This window comes from Mastomys coucha, unplaced genomic scaffold (genome assembly GCF_008632895.1).
Source record: "Mastomys coucha isolate ucsf_1 unplaced genomic scaffold, UCSF_Mcou_1 pScaffold5, whole genome shotgun sequence".
In the NCBI taxonomy this organism is placed as follows: Eukaryota; Metazoa; Chordata; class Mammalia; order Rodentia; family Muridae; genus Mastomys; species Mastomys coucha.
This window is the reverse complement of record NW_022196911.1, coordinates 71,856,935-71,879,952: the sequence shown is the minus strand read 5'-3', so window position 1 is coordinate 71,879,952 and position 23,018 is coordinate 71,856,935. Positions and strand designations below refer to the sequence as shown.

The window sequence follows — 23,018 nt, the reverse complement described above, 5'->3', positions numbered from 1 at the left end:
TTTTTTTTTTTTCCCCCTTTTGTTTTTTGTTTTTTAAGATTTATTTATTGTATAAGCTGTCTTCAGCCACACCAGAAGAGGGCATCAGATCTCATTATGGGTGGTTGGTTGTAAGCCACCATGTGGTTGCTGGGATTTGAACTCAGGACCTTCGGAAGAACAGTCAGTGCTCTTACCCACTGAGCCATCTCACCAGCCCCTTTTTTGGTTTTTTGAAGTAGGATTTCTTTGTATAGCCCTGGTTATCCTGGAACTTAATCTGTAGACCAGGCTGGCCTTGAACTCAGAAATCCGCCTGCCTCTGCCTCCCAAGTGCTGGGATTAAAGGCGTGCCCCACCACTGCCCGGCCCAACATTCTGCTTTTTTTTTTTTTAAAAAAAGATTTATTTATTATATGTAAATACACTGTAGCTGTCTTCAGACACCCCAGAAGAGGACATCAGATCTCATTACAGATGGTTGTGAGCCACCATGTGATTGCTGGGATTCGAACTCATGACCTTTGGAAGAGCAGTCAGAGCTCTTAACTGCTGAGCCATCTTCAGCCCCCCCAACATTCTACTTTTAATCTTGTTTAGTCTGGCCTATATCTACATTGCTGAGGGAGAGAAAATAGCCATCCTAGGGCCCACAAAGAATCCTGTAGGTAAAGATGCTTTCCAGGAAAGCTTAGCACCTGAGTTTGATCCTGTGGACCCATGTAAAATTGGAGAGAACCAACCCTGAATTGTGTTCTGACCTTCACATGCACACTTGGCACCCTCTCTCTCTCTCTCTCACACACACACACACACACACACACATAGTGCACACAAACAAAAAAAATTAATGATAAACAATATACTTCATAGCCGTCATGGTGGCTCATTCTTTAAATGCAGCACTCAGGAGGAAAAATCAGATGGATCTCTGATGGCCAGCCTGGTTTATAGAGTGAATTCCAGATCAGCCAAACCCTATCTCATAAAACAAAATATAGCCCCTCACCAATTGCCTATAGAAACTTGCTATTATATGAACAGTTTGCTAGAGATCAAACCCTGGAGCCAGGCATGTACTACTTGCCTCAGACAAGACAAATTTTCAGAAAAAAGTACTGAAAAATGCCATGCTACCACAAAGTTAAGAATTCTACTTTAGGCCGGGCAGTGGTGGTGCACACCTTTAATCCCAGCACTTGGGAGGCAAGGGCAGGTGGATTTCTGAGTTTGAGGCCAGCCTGGTCTACAGAGTGAGTTCCAGGACAGCCGGGCCTACACAGAGAAAACCCTGTCTTGAAAAACCAAAAAAAAAAAAAAAAAAAGAATTCTACTTTTTCATATGCCATCTCTGGGCACAATATTAGCCCTGATGTCTCTATAATGATGGACAGAGTATCCTGACATTTACATGAGCCACATGTGCATGCATGTGTTTGTGTGTGTGTGTGTGTGTGTCTGTCTGTCTATCACAGGCCCCGAGCAGAAACCTAGGTTAAAAACAGCAATTCTAAGAACATTTAGGTTGCTAAGCCTTAGATGATTCTTTCAGGCACTAAGATTCTGAAGCCATCTTGCTTTACTGTCCCTCAGCTGCTATGTTGTGATGCATGAGTTACTTCACCACCATGTCACCGTGTCACAAAGTTTGAGGGTTTTTTTTTTTTTTTCTTTTTTGGTTTTTCGAGACAGGGTTTCTCTGTGTAGCCCTGGGTGTCCTGGAACTCACTCTATAGACCAGGCTGGCCTTGAACTCAGAAATCCACCTGCCTCTGCCTCTGCCTCCCAAGTGCTAGGATTAAAGGCGTGAGCCACCACTGCCCAGCAAACAAATGTCCACACAGATTGTGGGCCTGGGAAGAATATTAATACTAGTCAGACCACACAAAGCCAGATTAACGGAGATTCACCCAGCAGAGAGATGCTTCTACACATCTAAATACTTCTCCAGGACCCTCACAGAGTTTTTTTTGCAACAGACTCCACTTGTGCAGTTCAAATGATTTATTGGTGTTTCTGCTAGCCCTGCTACCCTTTCAGTGTGTTTCAGCCATCAGGATCTCGTAAGCCCATCCCCTACCATGGAGCCATGCTTCTTCCTTGTGTCTGCCAAATGTTCTTAGCAAGTTTCCTTTTTCTTCAGCTCTTCCACTTTGGCAATGTAGATCCTCATGGCATCCATCTTGGACATCCCTTTATTTACCATCCATGCCTCATATTTGGCCTTTGCTCTCACATCTGTGGCAGGAGGGACAGGGATGTTACAGTCGCCCTGAGTGGCCTGTTTGTAGAAGCTGTACACCAGCAGTTTCTCCTGATCACTCACAGGCCCCTTCAGCTGCTTGAGTGAAGCGCAGGCCATTTCAAACTCCACTTGGCTCATTGGTATACCAGAGGTGATGCCTGTGTTCTAAGTGATGCCTGGTACTAGAAGAAAGTTGGAAATAAGCAAACCATGTTATTATTAGGCCTTGACAAGAAGGGGCAAAGAGATAATGTATGGGAAGAACATAGGGCGTTTGGTGTTTTATAAAGTACAAATTGAGGACTAGGAATCCATTCAATTGCTCCTGTCCCACAGTGCTTTTTCCAGTGTGACTGCCCTTCAAAGTTATTAAAGTGCCTATGAGCTCTGGAAGTTGACTCTGCTGTTACCCATAGAAGACAGTGCGGCATGAAAATTTGCAGGGCATTTGTGTGTGTCTCTGGCTGTATGGGGAGAGGATGAAGCCCAAGGATCCACGGCTGGTTAGTAGACAGCTGAAGGAAAGTTATTCCGTGTGGGCGAATTGTGGGCAGGAGCTACCCGGGGTTCCTGAGAAGGGTAAATGAGGGGTCTGGACTAACTGATGAGGAGCCTGCCAACGGTACCTGTGGGTAGACGGCCGGGAGGCTTAGGCCGAGAGAGGGCGCTGTGGCTAGGGAGGCTTCGACGCCGCGAGCTTGTTGGAGTACGCGTGCGCCTTGAACGGCAGCGGCTAGCAGAATACTACACGGAAGCGGAGACGCGCTGTGGGCGGGGCCTGTGACGCGCCTGTAGCGCCGCCCTTTGTGCCGTGGCGCGGGCGCCGCGTTCGCGGCCTTGGAATAGGAGGGGCGGTCTAGCCCGCCGCCAGCGTCGCCGTCATGGACCTAGGTGGGTTCCCGCTTCCCTACTCCAGCCCCTGGGCCGCCGCCCCACAAAGCACCTCCAGGGCGGGCCGAGGCTCTGCTCTGCTCCTGCGGCTCTCTCTCGAGCACGCTCGGGAGGCTGGGGGCTTGAGGAGTTTTGGGGGACCCGCAACTGCGAGGCCGGCCTCCATCCTTCAGCCCCGCCTCACGATAGTCTCCTCGATTCCTCTTCCGCCCTTCGTAGTATCTTCCCAGTGGGAAACCGCGAGAGAATATAGCCTTGGTTCTCCTAGAAATGCACACGTGTTTCGGAAATGCCGGGCTGGGAGGGATGGACGTCCGTACAGTTCTGAGTTAGTGAACGTGTTTCTTACCAGGTCTCCTAGTGCATAAAGCAGAGATGCTGATACTGTCTCTCTCCCAGAGGCTTGGCGTTTTCTTTGCGACCACGTGTATAACAGGACCCCCTTCGTTGACTCACGCACAGCGGTGCCTCTCAGCTCTAGCTTGCGGGCAGGGGTTGCGCAGCCTGAGATCTCACTCTTTGAATCCGAATTCGAGTGCTGCTTGGTTTGGAGTATCCTCCTAGGCGAGGTCTGGAAGGAAGGCGGAGTTGATAGAAATCTGTGGCCATCTGCCAACCCTCCCCACCCTGCTAGGTGTGCTCTTTAGAGGGTAAGACAAGGAGGCCGTCCTGGGAAGTACTCCAAGAGTTGCAAATAATACGCGTGGAGAAATGTCTTTGTCCCTAGCCAGCTCTTTAGTGTGGAATGGTAGTTTCGTGCCCTACAGCTGTAAAGAGTGCTGCCACGGCTTGACTCCCTAGTTAAGACACTACGAAGTTATGCCTGGGCCTCTAGGTTCCCATCTCCAACACAGGAGTGGTAATCCTCAAGAAGTTAGTTTGACGATCAAATGATTTTTTTATAAGTGTAAAGCTGGGTGTGGTGGCTTATGTCTAACTAGCACTCTGGAGGCAGAGGCAGGAGGATCTCAAGACTTCTAGGCCAGCCAGGCGGTAGTGGTGCAAGCCTTTAATCCCAGCACGTGGGAGGCAGAGGCAGGCGGATTTCTGAGTTCGAGGCCAGCCTGGTCTACAGAGTGAGTTCCAGGACAGCCAGGGCTACACCGAGAAACCCTGTCTCAAAAAAACAGAAAAAAAAAAAAAAAAAAAAAGTTCTAGGCCGGCCTGGTTTGTGTAGTTTCAAGCCAGTGCCAGCTATGTAACAAGAGCCTATCTCAGAAAAAATAAAAGTATGCCACCAAGCCCGGTGCCTACCAGAGCAAGCAGTCACTTCCTAGCACGAGTTACTGATAAAAGCCTTTGAGTTTCCCCTTGCTATAAACCGAGACTGGGACTTTTTCAAGCCACATGTACACAGCATCTGAAAGGCACATGTTTGCAGCAGACATTTGCTCAGCTAAGCTGATGTCTAATGCAATGAAATTTAATTTACAGCTATAAGGAAATGTGTTTGGGGGCAGGCAGAACAATCTGAGCCATAAAGAACCCTGCTGTAGCAGCCTAGCTCTGTGAGCCTAGCTGCCACTGTGAAAACCAAGGTGGATTCCCTTCAGGCCTGGTTTTTGTGGGAGTGCTGATCCCTGACTTGGGGTGGGCAGGCAATGACAGTGAATGGTTAGTGAGTGGCCAGGAGATTCTTTAGTTGCTTGGAGTCAGTAATTTTTTTCTAGGGTTAAGTTTGAGACGGTGTCATGATGTAGCCTTGCCTAGCCTGAAACTCAGTATGTGGACCAGGCTTGCCTCATAAAAATCTGCCTCATTAGAGCTGGGGCTGAAGGGATAGGCCCCCACAACTGTCCACTGGAGTCAGTATTTTTGCTGCTGATTCTGTGGCCTATGAGAATAGGGCAGATGTGTTTCTGGGAGCACAGAGGACGGAGGAATGAGCTAGGCCCTGGGAAGGGGTAGGGATTATCAAGAACAGTGACCGTGACAAGGTGTGGCACTCTTAGCTTGTAGGCTAGAGTATACACTTTGAGAAAGACCTGTGCCTTTTGGTTTCTGCACTGGAGGAGACAAAATATTGACAAAACTAGTTCTGCATTTAAATCAGGCTCTTGATAGTCTGATTATTGTTAAGATAGCTTATATGGCCCTTCCATTCTTCCATCCCTGGGAGATGCTTCAAAAAGGTAACAGTACCAAAATAGTTACAAAAGTGCAATTAGTGTGTTATGTGTCGTGTGATTCTCATAGTTACACCATGAAGATTATATTCTTGTGTGTATGTGGACGGGAGACTCAGTACCGTGTGTAAAGTCACATCATTTTTTTAATGACTGAGCTAGGATTTAAATCCAGTGTCTTGATTAAATCCCCATATTGCCTTCCTTTAAACGTCAGTATCAGTTCTTAGCTCAGTGAATGAATGAATGACCGCTTTCCTGATGTAATATTTGTTGTGTCCACTTCCTGGCTCCTGCCACAGAGCCAGAACCTTCACTAGCTTGTCCTGAGTGGAAGAAACTGCTGGGTGAACTTTTTCCCTGTAAGGCACAGAATGCTGAAACTTGTTGGCAGGAATGTGTTTAGAAAGAAGGACGGCGGGGCTTGAGATACAGCTCAGTGGTAGAGTGCTTGCCTATTTTATTCAAGGCTCTGGGTTCAAAAACAAGCTCAGCTGGGTGTGGTGGCACAGGCCTTTAATCTCAGCACTCAGGATGTAGAGGCAGGCGTTTATCTCTGAGTTCAAAGCCAGCCAGTTCATAGTGAGACCTTGTCTCAGACAACAACAGAAAAACTAAGACAATAAACACCCAACAAAGGCTGCCTCTTGTGTCTTCCATAGTCCGTCGTCACTGAGCTCAATTTTGTTTAGTTTTTTATTACATTCTTTGTGTGGCTGCCACGGTATACAAGTGTCGGTCCGAAGACAGCATGTAGAGGTTACCATATCAGTTCTAGGGATCAAACTTGGGTCATCAAGCTTGGTGGCAGATGTCTTTAATAATCACTGAGCCATGCCACTGGCCTCTGTCATGTCTTGTAATGCATACTTGGTAGCACTGTCCCCTAACCCTCTACCCACTGTAACCTCAGCAGTCCAGTTGTCCTCTTCATGCTTTGCTGAGGGATCAGAGTCACTTCCTTAACTCTCATGGACTTCTCTGGGTTGGCACTGCCTATACTCACATCAGGCCTTTTCTCTTTAACTCATTGCCATTGCTGAAAGACATCACTAAATGTTCTACCTCAGACTCCAGGTAACCAACACTGAGTTTGTCTTCCCTTAAAGCTTGTCCTGAGGGGCGGGTGAAGAGAGATGACTCCGTGGATAAGAGCACATATGTTTCTTGTAGAAGATGTTAGTTCCCAGCAACCACACCAGCAGGCTCAAGCACCTGTAACTCCAGCTCCAGAGGATCCAGCATCCTCTTCTGGCCTCTGTGGACACTGCACCCATATGCACAACCCCCCACAGATACGTGTACACATAAAGTACATTATTTTTTAAGAACTTGAAAGTCTTTTCTGAATCCCCCTCTCTCCTATTTCCAGAGATTCCATTGTCCTGATATCCAGGCCAGAGATCTTGGAAACCAGTTTTTGTTCCTCAGCCAAGACCTCGGGACACCCCCAGCCCTTTTCGAGCTCTTACTAACCATGCCTTCCTCTCCCCTGATGTCAAAATCATCTTGATAATGCCAGCCATCTGATGGCTGATTCCTTCTCCTAGCTTTTGCTCGCTCTTCCAAAAACTTCATTAACTCTTGGCTTCTCTGTGCAGGACCCTTGAATATCTGTGAGGAAATGACTATTTTGCATGGGGGCTTCTTGATGGCTGAGCAGCTGTTCCACCCCAAAGCCCTGGTACAGTTGACCAAGTCTGATTGGGAACACGTAGGTCAGCCCATTGTGGAGGCCTTGAAGGAGATCTCTTCAGCCACAGCACATTCCCAGCCATTTGCCTGGAAGAAGAAAGCACTGATCATCATCTGGGCCAAGATTCTTCAGCCCTCCCCTGTCAGCCCTTCTGACACTGATACTTGGTGGCAGGAAGATGTATTCTTCTCCGTGGGCAACATGATCCCTACCATCAATCACACAGTCCTTTTTGAGCTGCTCAAGTCTCTGGAAGCTTCTGGACTCTTCATTCAGCTCCTGATGGCCTTGCCTGCCACCATTGGCCGCTCAGAACTGCAGAGCTTTCTGGAGCACATGACTGTTGACACTTCTTCCAAGGATGTGGCCTTCTTCCTAGATGTCTGGTGGGAAATGATGAAGCACAAGGGCGACCAGCAGGACCCCTTGCTTTCCCAATTCAGGATGATGGCCCATAAATACTTGCCATCCTCAGATGAGTTTTCCCATCCTCCCAAGAGGTTTAAGTCTGACCCAGATGTAGGTCCCAACATGCCACTTTTGGCCATGCTACTTACCGGGCTGAAGCAGATCCAGAAGAGAATCCTGTCCCTTGGAATGAAGTGTTGTGCATTAGCTAACTTGGCTGACATGCTGAGTGTGTTTGCACTGATGGAGGATGACACCCAGGAGGTGTCTGCCACTGTGTACCTAGACAAGCTAGCTACAGTGATCTCTGTGTGGAATTCAGACACCCAGAACCCATACCATCAACAGGCCCTGGCAGACAAGGTCAAGGAGGCAGAGCGAGACGTGAGTCTCACCTCACTGGCCAAACTCCCCAGTGAGACTGTTTTCATGGGGTTTGAGCTTATGTACAACCTGCTGCAGGAGTGGGGTGCAGAACTGCAGGGCATGCTCAACAGCAGTCAGGGAACAAATTATGACACCTACCGACTGTGTGACAGTCTGACTTCCTTCAGCCAGAACTTGGAGCTCTACCTGGATACTACCAACATGCCCAAGGAGGAGAGAGAGGTAGTCTTGGAATTGGCTGAGTGTGTCAGGGACTTCCTGAGGAAAACCAGCAGAATGCTGAATGACAAGGGCCCCGAGGACATCACTGCCTCCATTGCCATGGCCATCATTGAGCAGAAGATGGACCGGTACATGGAAATGTGCTACATCTTTGCTTCTGAGAAGAAGTGGGCCTTTTCAGACGAGTGGGTCGCCTGCCTGGTTAACAACAGGTCTCTCTTCAGAGAACCAGACTTGGTCTTGAGTCTGCTGGAAACAGTGATAGAAGTCATCAACTCTGATCGGGTTATCCCCCAGACTCAGATCAAGCAGGTAATCTGCTTGACCCTGGAATGCTATGAAGACCTCTCTCTCCCAGACAAAAATAAAGTTCTTTCTGGTGTCCTGCATTATTTGGGACCAAAGGGCCTCTCAGACAGGTTGTCTGATTACTTGGAGGGTTTTCAGGAAGACCTCAACACAACATTTAACCAGCTTGCACAGAGTACCTCTGAACAGGGCCTGGCCAAAGCCGTGACCTCCGTGGCCCACCTGGTGATCCTGAACCCAGAAGTTGTGGTGAAGAAGATGTGTAGCCTAGCTGTGACCAATCTTGGCACACATAGGTTCTTGGCTCAGATTCTCACTGCCTTCCCTGCCCTGAAGTTCACAGAAGAACAAGGGGCAAATCCATATACCAGTTTCATGGTGTCCTGCCTCAAAGAAACTGTCTGGACCAAGTTCTCAACACCCAAAGAAGAGAAGCAGTTTCTGGAACTGGTAAGCTGCCTGATGAATCCTGTGAAACCACAGGGGATTCCAGTCGCTGCTCTCCTGGAGCCAGACGAGGTGCTAAAGGAGTTTGTCCTGCCCTTCTTGCTATTGGATGTGGAGGAGGTAGGCCTGAGTCTGAAGCTCTTCATCCAGACCCTTGAAGCCAATGCAGGCTTGGAAGAGTATTGGCTGCAGACCTGCTCCCCATTCCCACTGCTCTTCAGTTTGTGCCAGCTCCTGGACAGCTTCAGCAAGTTCTGGCAGCTCCCCCGGGAGAAGCGCTGCCTCGCTCTGGACAGCAAGGATCTTGTGGCACACATTCTGGAGCTCCTCTGTCAGATCGTGCTAGCCAACACAGAAACTTTCTCCCCAGACACCTGGGCCAAGTCCCTGTCCTGGCTCCACCGCAGACTAGACCAGCTAGATTGGACTGTGGGCCTGAGACTGAAGAACTTCTTTGAAGGCCACTTCAAGTGTGAGGTGCCAGCTACCCTCTTTGAGATCTGTAAGCTCTCTGAGGCCCAGTGGACCTCACAGGCCCACGAAGGGTATGGGCCTGGCACGGGGCTCCTCGCCTGGCTGGAGTGCTGTGCAATCTCCAGCAGTGTATCTGAGCAGATGCTTTCCCTCCTGGTGGTGGATGTGGGCAATCCCGAGGAGGTCAGATTGTTTAGCAAGGGCTTTCTGGTGGCCCTGGTACAAGTCATGCCTTGGTGTAGCCCCCAAGAATGGCAATCCCTTCAGCAGTTGACCAGGAAGCTACTGGATAAACAGCTTCTTCATGTCCCCTACAGTCTAGAGTATATTCAGTTTGTTCCCTTGCTCAACCTGAGGCCCTTTGCCCAGGAACTTCAGCTCTCTGTTCTTTCTTTGAGAGCTTTCCAGTTTCTCTGCAGCCAGAGCTGTTGTAACTGGCTTCCTTTGGACGGTTGGAGCCATGTGGTCAAACTCCTCTGTAGCAGTCTGACCGGTGTCCTGGATGCAGTCAGGTTGATACAGTCGGTGGGTCCCTGGGCCCCGGGACAAGAAGGGGATCTTACTCAGGAAACCTTGTTTGTCTATACCCAGATGTTCTGTCATGTTCTGCATATCATGGCCATGCTCCCTCAGGAGGTCTGTGAACCCCTCTACGTGCTGGCCTTGGAAATCCTTACCTGCTATGAGACCCTAAGCAAAAGCAACCCTTCTGTCAGCTCCTTGCTCCAGAAGGTAGATGAGCAGCGCTTCTTAAAGTCGATTGCCAAGAACATTAGCCCTGAAGAGCGACGCCAAACCCTGCTACAGAAGATCAACAACTTCTGACCTGTGGAGGATGGAACAAAGCTATGCCTCCAACATGGTGTTTCTGCAGGGCCCAGAGCTAAGAACAAACCTTACAGTTAAGAGAATGTACACAGTGAAAGGAGTGTATAAGAGCAGTGTAAAGAAATAGTTTTCTTAGGTATTTGTCACATACTACTTCAATAAAATTTTTGGGTTTAATCTTGTCTTGAGCCTTTCTCAGAAGTTTGGGCTTAAATATGCTCCAAAGTTAGGTTTAAATACTCTTTTAAGATCAAGTCAAGCCAGTAGGGCAGGTGTGGAAGTACACACCTGTAGCATCAGTCTTTGGTAGGCTCAGGCATAGGGTGGCAACCTGGACCACATAGGACTATCCAAAAGTGAAAAAAACAGCCCAGCTGAGGAGGAACAGGTTTGTAACTGAAATTCTCCACCTAGATTTGGCAGTAAGCCCAAAGGTGGAGCTATGAAGTAGGGGGAAAAAATGGAAGGTTATATGTTCTTTTTAGTGAGGCCCTCATGGAGTCTTTTCAGCTAGGCTTGGCAGTAGTCCGTCCTTATAATCCTAGCATTCGGGTAGCTGAAATAGGAGGCTCAGTTGAGGGCCAGCCTGGGCTACTAGCAAGCCTTTTTGTATTTCATCTTTTTTCCAGGGTTATCTTCAAAAGGGCAGATGTGGAAAGGGGCTCATTCAGCACTAGTTGTGACTTGTGTGCCAGAGGCCCACCTCTTTATCAGAGGACTGAACCAAGAAACACGGCTAAGGGGGCAGTAACCATCCACTCAGCATGTCAGGAGAGGTGCTATGCCAGGGCTGGTGAATAGCTGGTGCTCTTGGAGGGTGGGTATAATTACCTCCTTCCTGGGGTGAGATTGTTTAGGTTTTGATAAATGAGTGGCATAGGCAACCATGTGCAGAAGCATACAAATGAAAGCATAAGGTTTCTAGGGTAACAATACACAACTCTCAGAACTGGTTAGAGAGGTATCATTTAGGGAGATGAGAAAAGGTCCCATCACCTACTTATCCACACCCTCGTCTAAAAGGGTTTACTACTCTGGTACTCTTCTCTCACCTAATATAAACTGTTCTGTGGTCAACAGGCAGGCTTCCACCCTCCCAACACCTAGTTGGGATCCACCAGAGGAAGAAAAAACCTCAAGTTGATACGTGAGTACTGAGCTTGAACTCTGGGCACCTTCCGTGTATCCTTTGGTACCTTGAACCAACATGTTGGACTAAGGTATGAGTAAGACCCGCCTGGAGGCCATTTGCCTTCCGTGACCAGACTAGGAATTAACTGAACACAGCAGTCAAGCCTGGGTCTCGGATGTTTGGGGAAGTCAGCGCCAGTGCACGTAACAGAGAATTTAGTGCAATTTAATTACTATATGGATGACTTGTGGATACAGTAAATAGAACAAAACACAAAACAGCATTTTTTATGTTTTTAAAATGGCACCTATTAAAGACTGAAACTCAAAAATTGAGACACAACCATCCAGTCCTTTAGAAGTCCACGGACAGTGAATTATAAGGCACTGTAGTGTTTTTGCTGCCACCATGGCAGGTGGCCGCAGGTCCTCTCAAACCCAGCCTGTGGTGGTGGGGGGAACAGTGCTACACCACATCCTACTCTACACAGCATTGGTCCACAGGACATGCTCTGGCCTGCCTGGCTTCCTCCTGTTTTCTAGCTTTCTATGGCTAAATAGCTGCACATTCAACACAGAAATGGGTCAGTCTTAGCAGGAAGCACTGGAAGCACTGGCCTGCATGACACCTCAGAAGCTGGAGAGCAGACGTCTATCCATTTTGTATGAAAGGGCAGGGTCAGTGTGGGATTACCCAGTAAGCTACTGTAGAAGCCATCCCTTCACCATGTGCCTGGAATTTCAGGCCAGCTTTTGGTGTGTGTGGACACAGAGAAAACTGGTCATGAGAGGCCATGCTAAAAAGGAAATAGTGTAGGTAACTGCTTGCAACAAGCTCACAAGTTTGTTACAAACTTGTCTTTTATACAAAGTCAGCCTGCAAAGATGCTGGCTTCTGGTGGCCTCCTGACCTACTCAAGTGCTTCAGGTTTTCAGCCCTGCCTCCTGCCCATTGTCAGTGAGCCCTTCTGACTAGAATTCATTGTTGATATACAGATGAGGACAAGGGCTGTCTAGTAAACAGTAAAAGACACACCCACAATGTCTTTCCTAGTATTGGAAAATGACAGTATTTCAAGAACCAAGTTGTCACTTGCTTCTGACCAGTACGGGTGTTGCCCTGAGTGGGTGGAAAGGGAGAGCAGTGCCTCACCTCCCAGAACTCTTGTCACAGGCCCAAGGAAGGCTCCTTAGGCTTGCTTTAAAACTACTGCAGTGGATGTTTGACAGAATCCAAGTTATCACCAGAAAACAAAACAAAAGTGCTTTTGCAAAATGCTGGTTAGAAAGGGAAGGTAATGGGGATTTTAAAAGAGAAAGCTGCAAATCCAGAGGCTTATCAACATCCAGAAGGTAGAGACTACCCCAGGCATGACTTGGTCCTTGGAATACTGAGTAGACAAGGCAGCTAGTGTGAGTCCTGACCCCTGAGAGTAATTAACCATCCTTTTTGGCTTTGGCAGTGTCAAAGAGCCGGGCTGCTTTCTTGCACAACAGTGAGAACCAGTAGAGCTGGGGGGCGATGAGGATGGCATTGGCCACGTTGCAGTGTAAAGGGATATTAAATGGCACTTGAAGCAGGTTTAGTCCTATTTGTTGGCCATAGGACCAGTACATGAACGGGAAAAGGAAGATCCGGCAGAACAGAAAGGTAGTCACCGTGAGGACTCCATTGACCTTGTAAAGAAGTGTGTGCTGCTGCTTTAGCTGTAAGAGAAAGGGGAAGGTAAGGCAGGGTCGCCAAGAGGATGGGTTATTGGGATGGAGCCCAGCCTCAGGACAGTATAACTCAAGGCCTACAGTGCTAAATCGCTTGGCACCTGGACACACAAAAGCATGTTTACATGCATGTGCTTGTGGAGGCCTGAAGAAATTAGTCGCCTTCATCTCACCCTCTTTTGTTTTTTTGTTTTTGTTTTCTGAGACAGGGTTTCTCTGTGTAGCCCTGGCTGTCCTGGAACTCACTCTGTAGACCAGGCTGGCCTCAAACTCAGAAATCTGCCTGCCTCTTCATCTCTCTTAAGACAGGGTCTCAACTGAATCCAGAGCTCACCCCTTTAGATAGGTTGCACACTCAGCCATGTCTAGCTGGTACTTGCTTGTGGCTCAGAATTATGGCTGCTGCCCTGAGTAGGGACTTGTGTGTCTTGCCCACTGAGCTATCTCCTCAGTCACGATATATAACCTCATAATTTTACCAAAAGTGACCTGAGACTCCCCTTTATAGATGTATAAGAATGATTGATTGGCCAGACAGTGGTGGTGCATGCCTTTAATCCCAGCACTTGGGAGGCAGAGGCAGGCGGATTTCTGAGTTCGAGGCCAGCCTGGTCTACAGAGTGAGTTCCAGGACAGCCAGGGCTACACAGAGAAACCCTGTCTTGAAAAACCAAATAAAAAATAAAAAAAGAATGATTGATTAAATCATGGCCAGGAAATGTACGCTGTGTGTGTGTGTGTGTGTGTGTGTGTGTGTGTGTGTGTGTGTGTGTAACTTGGGCCAGATCAAGTCTTATGGTTTGAATGGTGAAGTAATATATCAAAGGGTCACCTTACTCAGCACTATGATCTCTCCAAACCCCAATCTGTTTCCTCCTTCATTACCTCTGCTGTTTCACACATACACACACCTGAATCAGGATTCTGCCCAGTGACACAAACGGAGTACTCAGTTCTGCTGTGAAGATGCATCCAACAAAGAAGTCTCCAAGTTCTCCTCGGAGCTTCTGCAGAGAGAAGAAAAAGAAACAAAGAGGTGGAGGGTAAAGAAGCTACTGGAAGGGAAATCTAGGGCTATAGGGAAAGATAACTATGAATAACCCTGAAGGAGAAAAATGTTAACAGGCAAGTGACCATCCAGTTATATCCTGGTGCTTCCCTGGCTGTCACTACAATGGGGAAGATCCAAAGGCCAATGCAGATAGGCTACAGCAGGCTTCCTCTGGTTTTAGAGACAATAGGGAAGAACTCTGTAGCTGCTTCTGTATGTCAAAGACATTTCACGCGTTCAACTTAACAAAGTATGTGCTAGAAGGCAAAGTCCTTACCAAATTGCTCCTGTTTTTCTTCCTAAAATAGCAGTCTAGCTGCTGGAACACCTGTTCAATAACAGGGCTAAGACAACTTGGGGCAAAAGAGATGGCTCAGCCAGTACAGGCAATAGCCTATAAGCCTAATGACCTAAGTTTGATCCACCTATAGGACCCATGCGATGGAAGGGGAGAACTGACTCTTGCAAGTTGTCCCTTGACTGCCACGCTTGTCCCCATACATATTCACACAAAGTAAATAAATAAGAAAATAATAGAGTGCTGGAGTACAGGCTTTAATCTCAACACTCAGAGACGGGAAGATTGCTTTATAGTTGAGAACACACAGGGTCTATACGGTGAGACCCTGTCTTAGAAAGTAAACAAATAGGGCTGGAGATATGGCTCAGCGGTTAAGAGCACTTGCTGCTCTGCCAGGGAACCAGAGTCTGATTCCCAGGACTTCTGTCAAGCCATTCAGAACTGCCTGGATCTCCAGCTCCAAGAGATCTGATGCCACTTCTGGCCGGCCTCCACGGGTACTTGCACATCCACATAAATAGATAATCTCTAAAATAAACAATGTTGAGCCAGGTAGCGGTGGTGTATAATCCAAGCACTGAGGAAGCAGAAGCAGGCAGATATCTGAGTTTGAGGCTAGCCAGGTCTGATCTATAGAGTGAGTTCCAGAACAGCCAGAGGTCCACAGAGAAACCATGTTTTGAAAAACCAGGGGGAAAAAAAAAAGGGACAAGAATGTTGAAGCCTATTGGTGGTGCCAGCCTATAATTCTAGCTACTTGGGAAGCTGAGGCAGGACAAGGTCAAAGCCGAGCAACTTAGACTTTTTCAAAAAGTAGAGAGAGCTGTGGGTACAGACGTGTGGTAGACTGCTTTCCTAGCATTGGTGAGGTGCTAGCTTAATTCCTGGTACTGGAAAAAATAAAAAACAGGACTGGAAATAATAGCTCAGCAGTCATGAGCAATGGCTGCTCTTCCAGATGACCCAGGTTTAATTCCTGTACCCACACGGTGGCTCAAACCATCAGTAACTCCAGTTCCAGGGAATCCAACACTTGTCCTCTGCAAAAGCCTCCAGGCAAGCAAGTAGTACACAGACATACATGCAGGCAAAACACCCATACCCATAAAGCAAAAACAATCTTTTAAAAAGTAAGTGTTGGCTAGAAGCCACAAACATTGTCAGCAAGCATGGTTACTTGCATGGAAGACCAAATTCAATGAAGCAGCGGAAGGAGGGTGCACATGGTACAAAAGGGAAGAAAGAGTGCTCCAACTCCTAAGGAAGAAATGGTCAAGGCATACAGTTCAATGGCAGAGTGGTTAAGGCTGCTATCCTGTGAGACCATACCTGTGAAATAGGTACAAGGAAGAGCAGAATGACCGCATGGTGTGTGACCATAAGGCGGTTTTCAATGAGGAAGTTTCGGATAACGGTGGTGCGTCTGAGTTTCTGGTCTTTGGTTCGGCACCATTCGCAGAGGTACATGGCATAGAAATCATATATCATATATGGAATCAAAAACCAGACATATTCTGTGGCAAGCCAGTGCCTAAAAGAAAGCACAGAGACAGACTCTAAAATAACCATGGAAGTCAATGAAGCACAAAGCCAGTCTCTTCACTGGTACCCTTCAGCTCTGTCTTCAGTCAGCCACTGTTACTCTCAACATTTCAGAGTGAAGAGGGTGATGCTGCTGAGAAGAGTGTCTCTAAATCATAAAGCAAATTCGTGAGGGCCAAAGGTTGAGAAGCAGGAGTTCGCTCTGCCTGTATATACAGGCAGTTTGCTGTAACTATTTGCTTCGTTCAACTACTTATCTACAGTAGACTTCGAGCATTTTGATAGAAACTGACTTTGATGGAGATAAATTTCCAAATGATTCAGCAGCTCCACCAAGGAACTGGTTTGGAAGGTGTTCCAAATCACAAGTCCAACCTTTCCAGTTTAACTCCTCCGTTGCTCAACAGTTGGGAGTTTCTGAGACCTTCTGGATCTACACATTTTATTTTTGCTTCTCCATGCCCCATTGTAGACAGTTTGTAGGAAGCATTCCTAGCCATGTTATTTTCAAATCTGGAGTTAATTCATTCATAAAAACAGATGGACCAGTGGGTTAAGATGCTTACCACTAAGCCTCATGGCCCCTCAGTTCCATCCCCAGGACCCACATGGTAGAAGCAGAGAATCAGTTCCTGCTAGTTGTCCGTCTGCCACAAACACAGCATGGCATGCATGCAAACACATAATGAATACATTTAAAGTTTTTAAAAGTGTCTAGAAGTTGGCCTGGACTTCAAGGACCACACCACAGCAACTAATTTCCTGGCCTGATTTTGGGCACATATCTGTTCCTGTTAAGTTGCCCAGTAGAAGGGAAATATTTGCTGGGCCAAAATGATGATTTGTTGTTCTAGCATGCACAAGAAATCTCTGCACTTAACAGTATCCCACAAAAATTTCATATAAAAACATTTAAATCAGAATTTGTCCTATGCTGGGAGGATTAGACTCACAGTAGATGTCTAAGCAGCTGTGTTAGAAAAGGAAACTCATTGTATACTTCTCAAACTCCCTCAGCATCAGAGTCACCTAGAGGCCTGGGAAGCACTCTACTCCCCAGAGACTAGCCATGCCTACAATCAAATCTGTACTTTTCACCTTGTCTCAGGTGATTTCCCAAGGAGCCAATCCACTGAACAGCAGCAGCAGGACTCTAGAGAAGGTGCCATGTGAGACTCTGTTACTGAATAATTCCCCATTTATTACAGCATGGCTCAATTAAAAAAGAACAGAATAGAGGCAAACAATTAACAATGGCACATTTAATACACGTGTAGGCAAATCAGTTAGCTAGCTGCTTTTATCTGGGCCAAAAGATCCAAGACCTAATGCCTATCAATGGACTCATTACTTAGAGAACAATTTCAAGTAAAATAACTACCAAGAGCAGGCATGGCGGTACACACTTTTAATCCCAGCACTGAGAATGTAGAAGTTGGCGGATCTCTGAGTTTGTGGCCAGTCCAAACTACCTAGTGAGACCCTGTCTCAAAAAAGAAGAGACCTAAGAGAGAGAGAAAAAAAAAAAACAGGAAGTGGTGACAGTCTGATCGAGCCCTTGTAAGATCCCAGGCCAATGAGAGACAGTCTCATCCTCTCCTCTGCCTCCTCTTCCAGCAGGGGAAACAGGACAGGCAGGGTGGAAAATCAGGAGAGGCCAACCAACTTTCTCTGGGCTCCTGCCTGTCACCTTTTAGCTTCTCTGGAAGAAAAAGTGTTTTGAAGAGACCAAGTGGGAAGATAAATAAGAGCATCTTAGCGTGGTGGCACATCTGCTTGTTATTCCACCCCTGGGAGACAGTTGGAGGAGAACTGCCACAAGTTCCATGCCAGGTCTACAGATAAAAGCACCACCATGACCTATGTCTAAACAGGAAAGACCGTCCTGGCCTTAAGTTATGATCTGTCTCACTTAAGTGCTATAGATACCACTTTCTGGCCTGACTGTGGGCACAAACGTTTCAGTTTTCTGAAGGTACTGGAGGCCTCTTTAGTGTCGTGAGCAAAGGAGAAAAGCAAGAGCAGCATCTGGGGGAAAGACAGGGTCGACTTCCCGGTCAGAAGTTGGTCTCTGCTAAAGGATATTCCAGAGGGAGAACCCAGCGAGAGCATTTCAAAGAACCAAAAGCCATGCTCCCGCTCATAAAGAGGGACTGTCAGACTACACTGTCCTCTAACGCATTAGTTTAAGTCGGGCTCAGTTTCTTGCTCTATAGCATTTTTTTCCACCTTCCCCTCCGTTCTTTTAAACTGGGATGTTGGAAGCAGCAAGAGGAAAGCACGAACTAGGGTGCACTGGTTTTCCCACGAGGCAGTCACATACATCATAGCATGACAAAGAATTAGTAACCGTGAGCCACTAAGATGTTAAAATTTGGGGTGAGGGTGGGGGTGGGAGGGAGGAACCCCTCAGCCCGGGTATTTGTACTTCCCACCTGGGAAGGGACTTTACCTGTCTGAGACCACGTTTTTGCAGGAGGAGATGACTTGGAGCCCCGCCCCGGTGGCCAGCACTGCCTGCACGGAGGACACTAGCCTGAGGTAGGGCAGAGAAGAGAAACCAAAGAAAGCGTTCTTACTCCAGGACAACGGACAGCACAAAGCACGGCTCTCCAACCTGCCTTTCCCGGGCCGAGGCGCCCTCCAGGGCAGCCATGGCGCCGCGATGCCCAGAGCCAAGGGCAGCAGGCGGGAGACTCACACTCCCTGCCCTTCCCGCCCAGGCCCGCCGCGCACCGAGGGGTGCTTCCCGTAGCCCTCTTCCCGCCCGCAGCCCCGCAGTGGAGGGCAGCGCCCCTCCGGGACAGGCGGCGGAGTGTGATACCTGGTGCCGACCGTCAGGTAGTCGTCTTCCGTCCATCTGGGCCGCGAGCGGCGCAGCGCCCAGATGCTGAGCGTGAAGAGCCCCGGGAAGAAGAGCGCGCCGCTGGCTAGGGTCAGCAGCATGGATGCGGATGCGGCCGCTCGCTGCGCGGCGTGCTCGGGGCTGGCGGCTCGGCCGACTCTCTCTATTTCTAATCCCCACCCGCCCCGCCCGGCCGCCGCCACTCGGGCCCCGCCGGCACAGGCCGCCCGCCCGCGGTGCTCCTCCGCGTGACCAGCGCGCCGGCCGCGATAGGCGCGGGCTGGAGCTGGGGCGGGGTCTAGCCGTGAGGCTGCCTGGTCCCCTCTCTGTCCCGGCGGGCGCGGGCAGGGACCTTCCTGCAGGACGTGCAAGATGCGGGTCTGGCGGAAGGACTGGGCGGGCTGTGGCCATCTGTTTTCGTACACCGAGCATCATCGCTTCCAAAGGGAGTGACCATCACAGGGTGGCTTCTCAGGGATGAATCCCCAAAGAGGCTTCAAAGCCTGTGTTTCCTCCCTACTGTGGAACTTAGGATCTCCTTGGCTTTGGATCCAGATACTACCTGAGTCTTGGAAACTGTGTTGAGGATTACAGCTGTGTTCTTATTTAACAGTTGGGCCAAGTGATTCCACTCTAACTTAGCACCTTGAAACTCGCGGGACAGTTCACTCGTCTCAGTATCGCTAGCTTTTCTTGGGAGAGAAACTGCTTTGGTTTATAGCTTCCTAACTTCATAAATGTCTGAATGTGTGGGTAGGTGGGTCTTACAATCATTAATGCGCAGTAAAATGGAAAAGTAGTACAGGTCTCTTCAAATCACCGGCATGAATACTGCTCTGCAAAGTCGGGAACAACTGGGCTCAGCCATTCTGGGCCACGTATTTCCTCAATTGTGGAAGGAGAAAGCTGGATACATGCCCTTTAAGGCTTTTCCAAGTGGGAAGTCTTAAGATTCTGGAATCGCTATAAAATAACAGATGGTTTCTGATAGATGCCAATAAATTAACATCCGGTTAATGGTATAGAAATATAACGAATATAGCTTTTGCTTGTTTCAATTTGTATATAATTACTGAGTCTGAGATTTTCTAAACTTTAAAAGGTAATTCTTTTTATTGTAATTTTACTATTGCTAGGCTGTGATCCCTTTTAGGTGAAGACAGCTCTTCATATCTCCCTATGTTGCTAATGTGAGTTTAGTTGAAATTAAGGTAACAAAGCTCAAAAAGAATCAGGTTATCATACACTTAGGGCAGGCTGCATCTCTGCTTCCCCAGTTCACAGCTAACACAAACAGTAAAACGAAAAGGACTCCTCAGTTTGGTACCAGGGTGACTCACAAGTAAGACTCTCAATGTGAACATCTATCTGTAAACTTTCCATTCTCTCCAGAAAACATCTTTCTGCATTCCACTTTCTATCTATCCCCTGTGCATGCATCCTGGTCACCTCCAGCTCTCCATGTGACACATGGTCCTCAGTCCTTCCTGCTTCGGCTAGCAGAGATAAGCAGCATGTAATAAGCATGTTAACAGTGGCCAGTGGTGAGGACCAATCCACACACGAGGCTGTCCACTACACTCTTATCAACAGGTGATTCGTATATGGAAATAAAAGGAAAAATCAGCTTCCAACATTGTGCCCAAAGAAGTTACCACAATGTTTAGACTGATTTACCATAAAGCCAACAAGCATAAATTTGAACTTGGTTTTTTCAGGTGATCAAACTCCTCTGGGAAAATCATAACGCTGAACCAAAAGCACCTTCTCTTAGCACAAGCCCTAAGGGAAGGGGAGGAAGGAGCACTGAACTAAAATAAAAAATAAAAACAAATGAAAGCCAGACAGCGATGGCCACGCCTTTGATCCCAGCATTAGGGAGGCAGAAGCAGGTGGATCTCTTGGTCCAAGTCCAGCCTGGTCTACAGAGCGAGTTCTAGGACTGTCAGTGCTACACAGAAAAACCCTGTCTCAAAAAACCAAACCAAACGAAAACAAACTAAAACAACAACAAACCTGTTCATCCTTCAAAGGATTTTTTTTCCATGTTGAGCATCCAGCCCACAGCCTTACACTTGTCAAGCATGTGTTCAACTACCGAGCTACACTCCCAGCCCTTTTCAAGTCTTCAAGCCTTAGCAAACATTTCCTCCTCCACAAAGATGTTTCTGTTCTTCCAGGCAGATTTATAAATTCATTTTCTAATAAGCCTTTTTAAAAATAACATAAGGTTTCTAAAATGTAGCTCTGCTAATCTAGAACTTGCTATGTAGACCATGTTAGACTTGAACTCAGAGATCTACTTACCTCTATTGTCTTTGTATTCTATATCTCAAACTGGCATGGCACCTTTCAAGGGTTCAATAAATTATATTTTAAAACTGTATGTCAAAAACTATACGATATGCTAGGCACTGCATCAGACACTTTGCGTGGGTGAATTAAATCCCCACAACAAATCTGCTACTGTGTGAAGAGAGGGGAAGGGGAACTGGGAGTCAGACCAGAGCAATTAAAAACCGACTCCAGGCCACACTGCTGGCGGCAGAGCTGGGATTGAGCTCAATACCTTCTGCCTTCTGCTTAACGAGTGGATTGCTTTTAAACTTGATAATGAAGAATAATATTCTTTTTCAATCTGGTTTCAGAGTAATAACTACATAATTACTGGTCCTCATTGTTCACTTGCAAGTTTTAAGTGTAGGAGTTTATGACAGTAATGTTTTTTAAAAATCTGTGTGTGTGTGTGTGTGTGTGCATGATATACTGCCGTAACACATAGGGATTGGCCAGAGGAACAACAAAGTCCTACTCTATCACTCCTGCCTTATTCCTTTGAGGTGGGGTCCCTCAACAAACATGGAGTGAGGCCGGCTGCCAGCAAGCTCAGGAATCCCATTTTCATTTCCAACAGCCCCGGGGTTAGAGTGTCCACACCACACCTAGCTTTCTGTGTGGGTGCTAGGGATTCAAACTCAAGCCATTATGCGTGTGCATCAATCACTCTCAGACTCTGACCTTTGCCCCAGCCCTAATGTTACTATTAACACTAAAGAGAAACATATTATTACGTTTTGTTCACAAAGAAACCACAATGTGACCCGGAAGCTGACTTGCCACCCTGTGAAATGAAAGGACTCCAATTAAAACCGAGGCCTCCAGATGGTGTCCTAAGGTTATTTCAGTTGCTTCCCACCATAATGGTAGGATTTCTGGACTTTACAATGTGCTAATTGTATGGGTTTCCAGAGTGAAACTTAGGTCATATGTAATAGTTAGTACACATGTGGAATCCTAGCATTTGGGAGGCTAAGGCAGGAGGATTGCAGTAAATTCAAGACAAGCCTGAGATACATAGCAAATTCCAGGTGAACTGGGCCATATAACAAGATTCTGTTTCAATAAATAAATAAATAAATAAATAAATAAATAAATAAAGCCAAGGGTGAAACTTGGATGCTAATTGCTAAGTTCAGACTCCTTTACCGGACTCAGATTCTCACCAGGACTGGAGAGATCGCCTGGTGAAGTGGAAAGCACCTGTTGCATTAAGCAGAAGGACCAGAATTCCATCCTCAGAGCCCCTGTCCAACATCAGCTTTGCACAGTGATGAGCTTGAGGGCCTGGCTCTAGAGAAACAGGGACAGGCAGATCCCGGTGACTTAGAGTACAATCAGCCTAGCCTATGGAGAGCTCTGGGCCAATGAGAGACCCTGTCTTAAAAACACAATCTGAAAAGCACTCGAGGATTGAAATTTGAGGTTGTCTTCTGGCCTCCACAGACACAGACAGATAGACAGACACAAGTCTCACTCTTTGAACAGGAAATTCATAAAGATCCAGTTTTCAAAGGCTGTGTGAGGAGTCCACCATTGAAGTATGTGATCCTCCTCTTTGGTTCTCTCCCATCCCCCTAGGCCACCTGGATATCATTAGCAGATGGGAATACAGAGGCTCTCCCTATGGCTGCCTCCCAGACATAAACTGAAAATATCTTGTTTCCTTGTGAAATATTTGCAAACTCCCAGGGGGCTACCATATATGTGCTATGTGGGCTACTCCCCTTCATCAAAGAGATCAGCTTCCTGCCCAGGAAAGTATTCCTATAAGGAGACAATTGAAATTCACACACAAACATCTTTATTTTGAATTTGGGGTTCTCGCACACTCAGATGCTTTAAAAATCCTAATAGAGAACGTGAAATCTTGAAGTCAGTTATTTTGTTTGGGACCACATTTTTTGTCACATTAGGGACTGATGAAGCAGAAACAGAGTTGGAAGGAGGGACAGAAAATAAAGTGATAGGAAAGCCAGGGGAGAGAGACGCAGGAAGATGATTAGGAGAAACCAAGTGGGGTTGGAGAAGTGGCTCAGCAGCTAAGAGCACACAGACTACTCTTGTAGAGGACCTGAGT

At 47.3% G+C, this 23,018-nt stretch overlaps 3 protein-coding genes across 3 annotated transcripts; 1 reads left to right on the top strand and 2 right to left on the bottom strand.

Annotated features, from left to right (window-relative positions):
• Positions 1-1,968: 1,968 nt before the first annotated feature.
• Positions 1,969-2,981, bottom strand: LOC116078827 (diazepam-binding inhibitor-like 5). The gene is made up of 2 exons (XM_031354142.1): positions 2,851-2,981; positions 1,969-2,406 (listed from the first exon to the last, which is right to left on the bottom strand). The coding sequence occupies exon 2, from the start codon at positions 2,360-2,362 to the stop codon at positions 2,099-2,101; it is 264 nt and encodes an 87-aa protein (XP_031210002.1). The 5' UTR covers positions 2,363-2,406; positions 2,851-2,981; the 3' UTR covers positions 1,969-2,098.
• Positions 2,934-10,194, top strand: Gemin4 (gem nuclear organelle associated protein 4). The gene is made up of 2 exons (XM_031354140.1): positions 2,934-3,115; positions 6,843-10,194. Exons 1-2 carry the CDS (start codon positions 3,106-3,108, stop codon positions 10,007-10,009), a joined length of 3,177 nt encoding a protein of 1,058 aa, XP_031210000.1. The 5' UTR covers positions 2,934-3,105; the 3' UTR covers positions 10,010-10,194.
• A 1,159-nt stretch (positions 10,195-11,353) lies between these two features.
• On the bottom strand, positions 11,354-18,818 carry Tlcd3a (TLC domain containing 3A). Its single transcript, XM_031354141.1, has 5 exons — positions 18,581-18,818; positions 18,209-18,292; positions 15,544-15,745; positions 13,774-13,869; positions 11,354-12,850 (listed from the first exon to the last, which is right to left on the bottom strand). The coding sequence occupies exons 1-5, from the start codon at positions 18,700-18,702 to the stop codon at positions 12,581-12,583; spliced, it is 774 nt and encodes a 257-aa protein (XP_031210001.1). The 5' UTR covers positions 18,703-18,818; the 3' UTR covers positions 11,354-12,580.
• Between the last annotated feature and the right edge of the window lie 4,200 nt (positions 18,819-23,018).

Excerpts from the sequence above, each read along its gene's own strand:
- LOC116078827 (XM_031354142.1), bottom strand. The coding sequence starts at position 2,362 with ATGAGCCAAGTGGAGTTTGAAATGGCCTGCGCTTCACTCAAGCAGCTG.
- Tlcd3a (XM_031354141.1), bottom strand. The coding sequence starts at position 18,702 with ATGCTGCTGACCCTAGCCAGCGGCGCGCTCTTCTTCCCGGGGCTCTTC. Across the intron at positions 13,870-15,543 it reads TCCTTGTACCTATTTCACAG|AAGCTCCGAGGAGAACTTGG; the intron begins GTATGGTCTCAC and ends TTCTCTCTGCAG. Across the intron at positions 12,851-13,773 it reads TGGGCAGAATCCTGATTCAG|CTAAAGCAGCAGCACACACT; the intron begins GTGTGTGTATGT and ends TTTCTCTTACAG.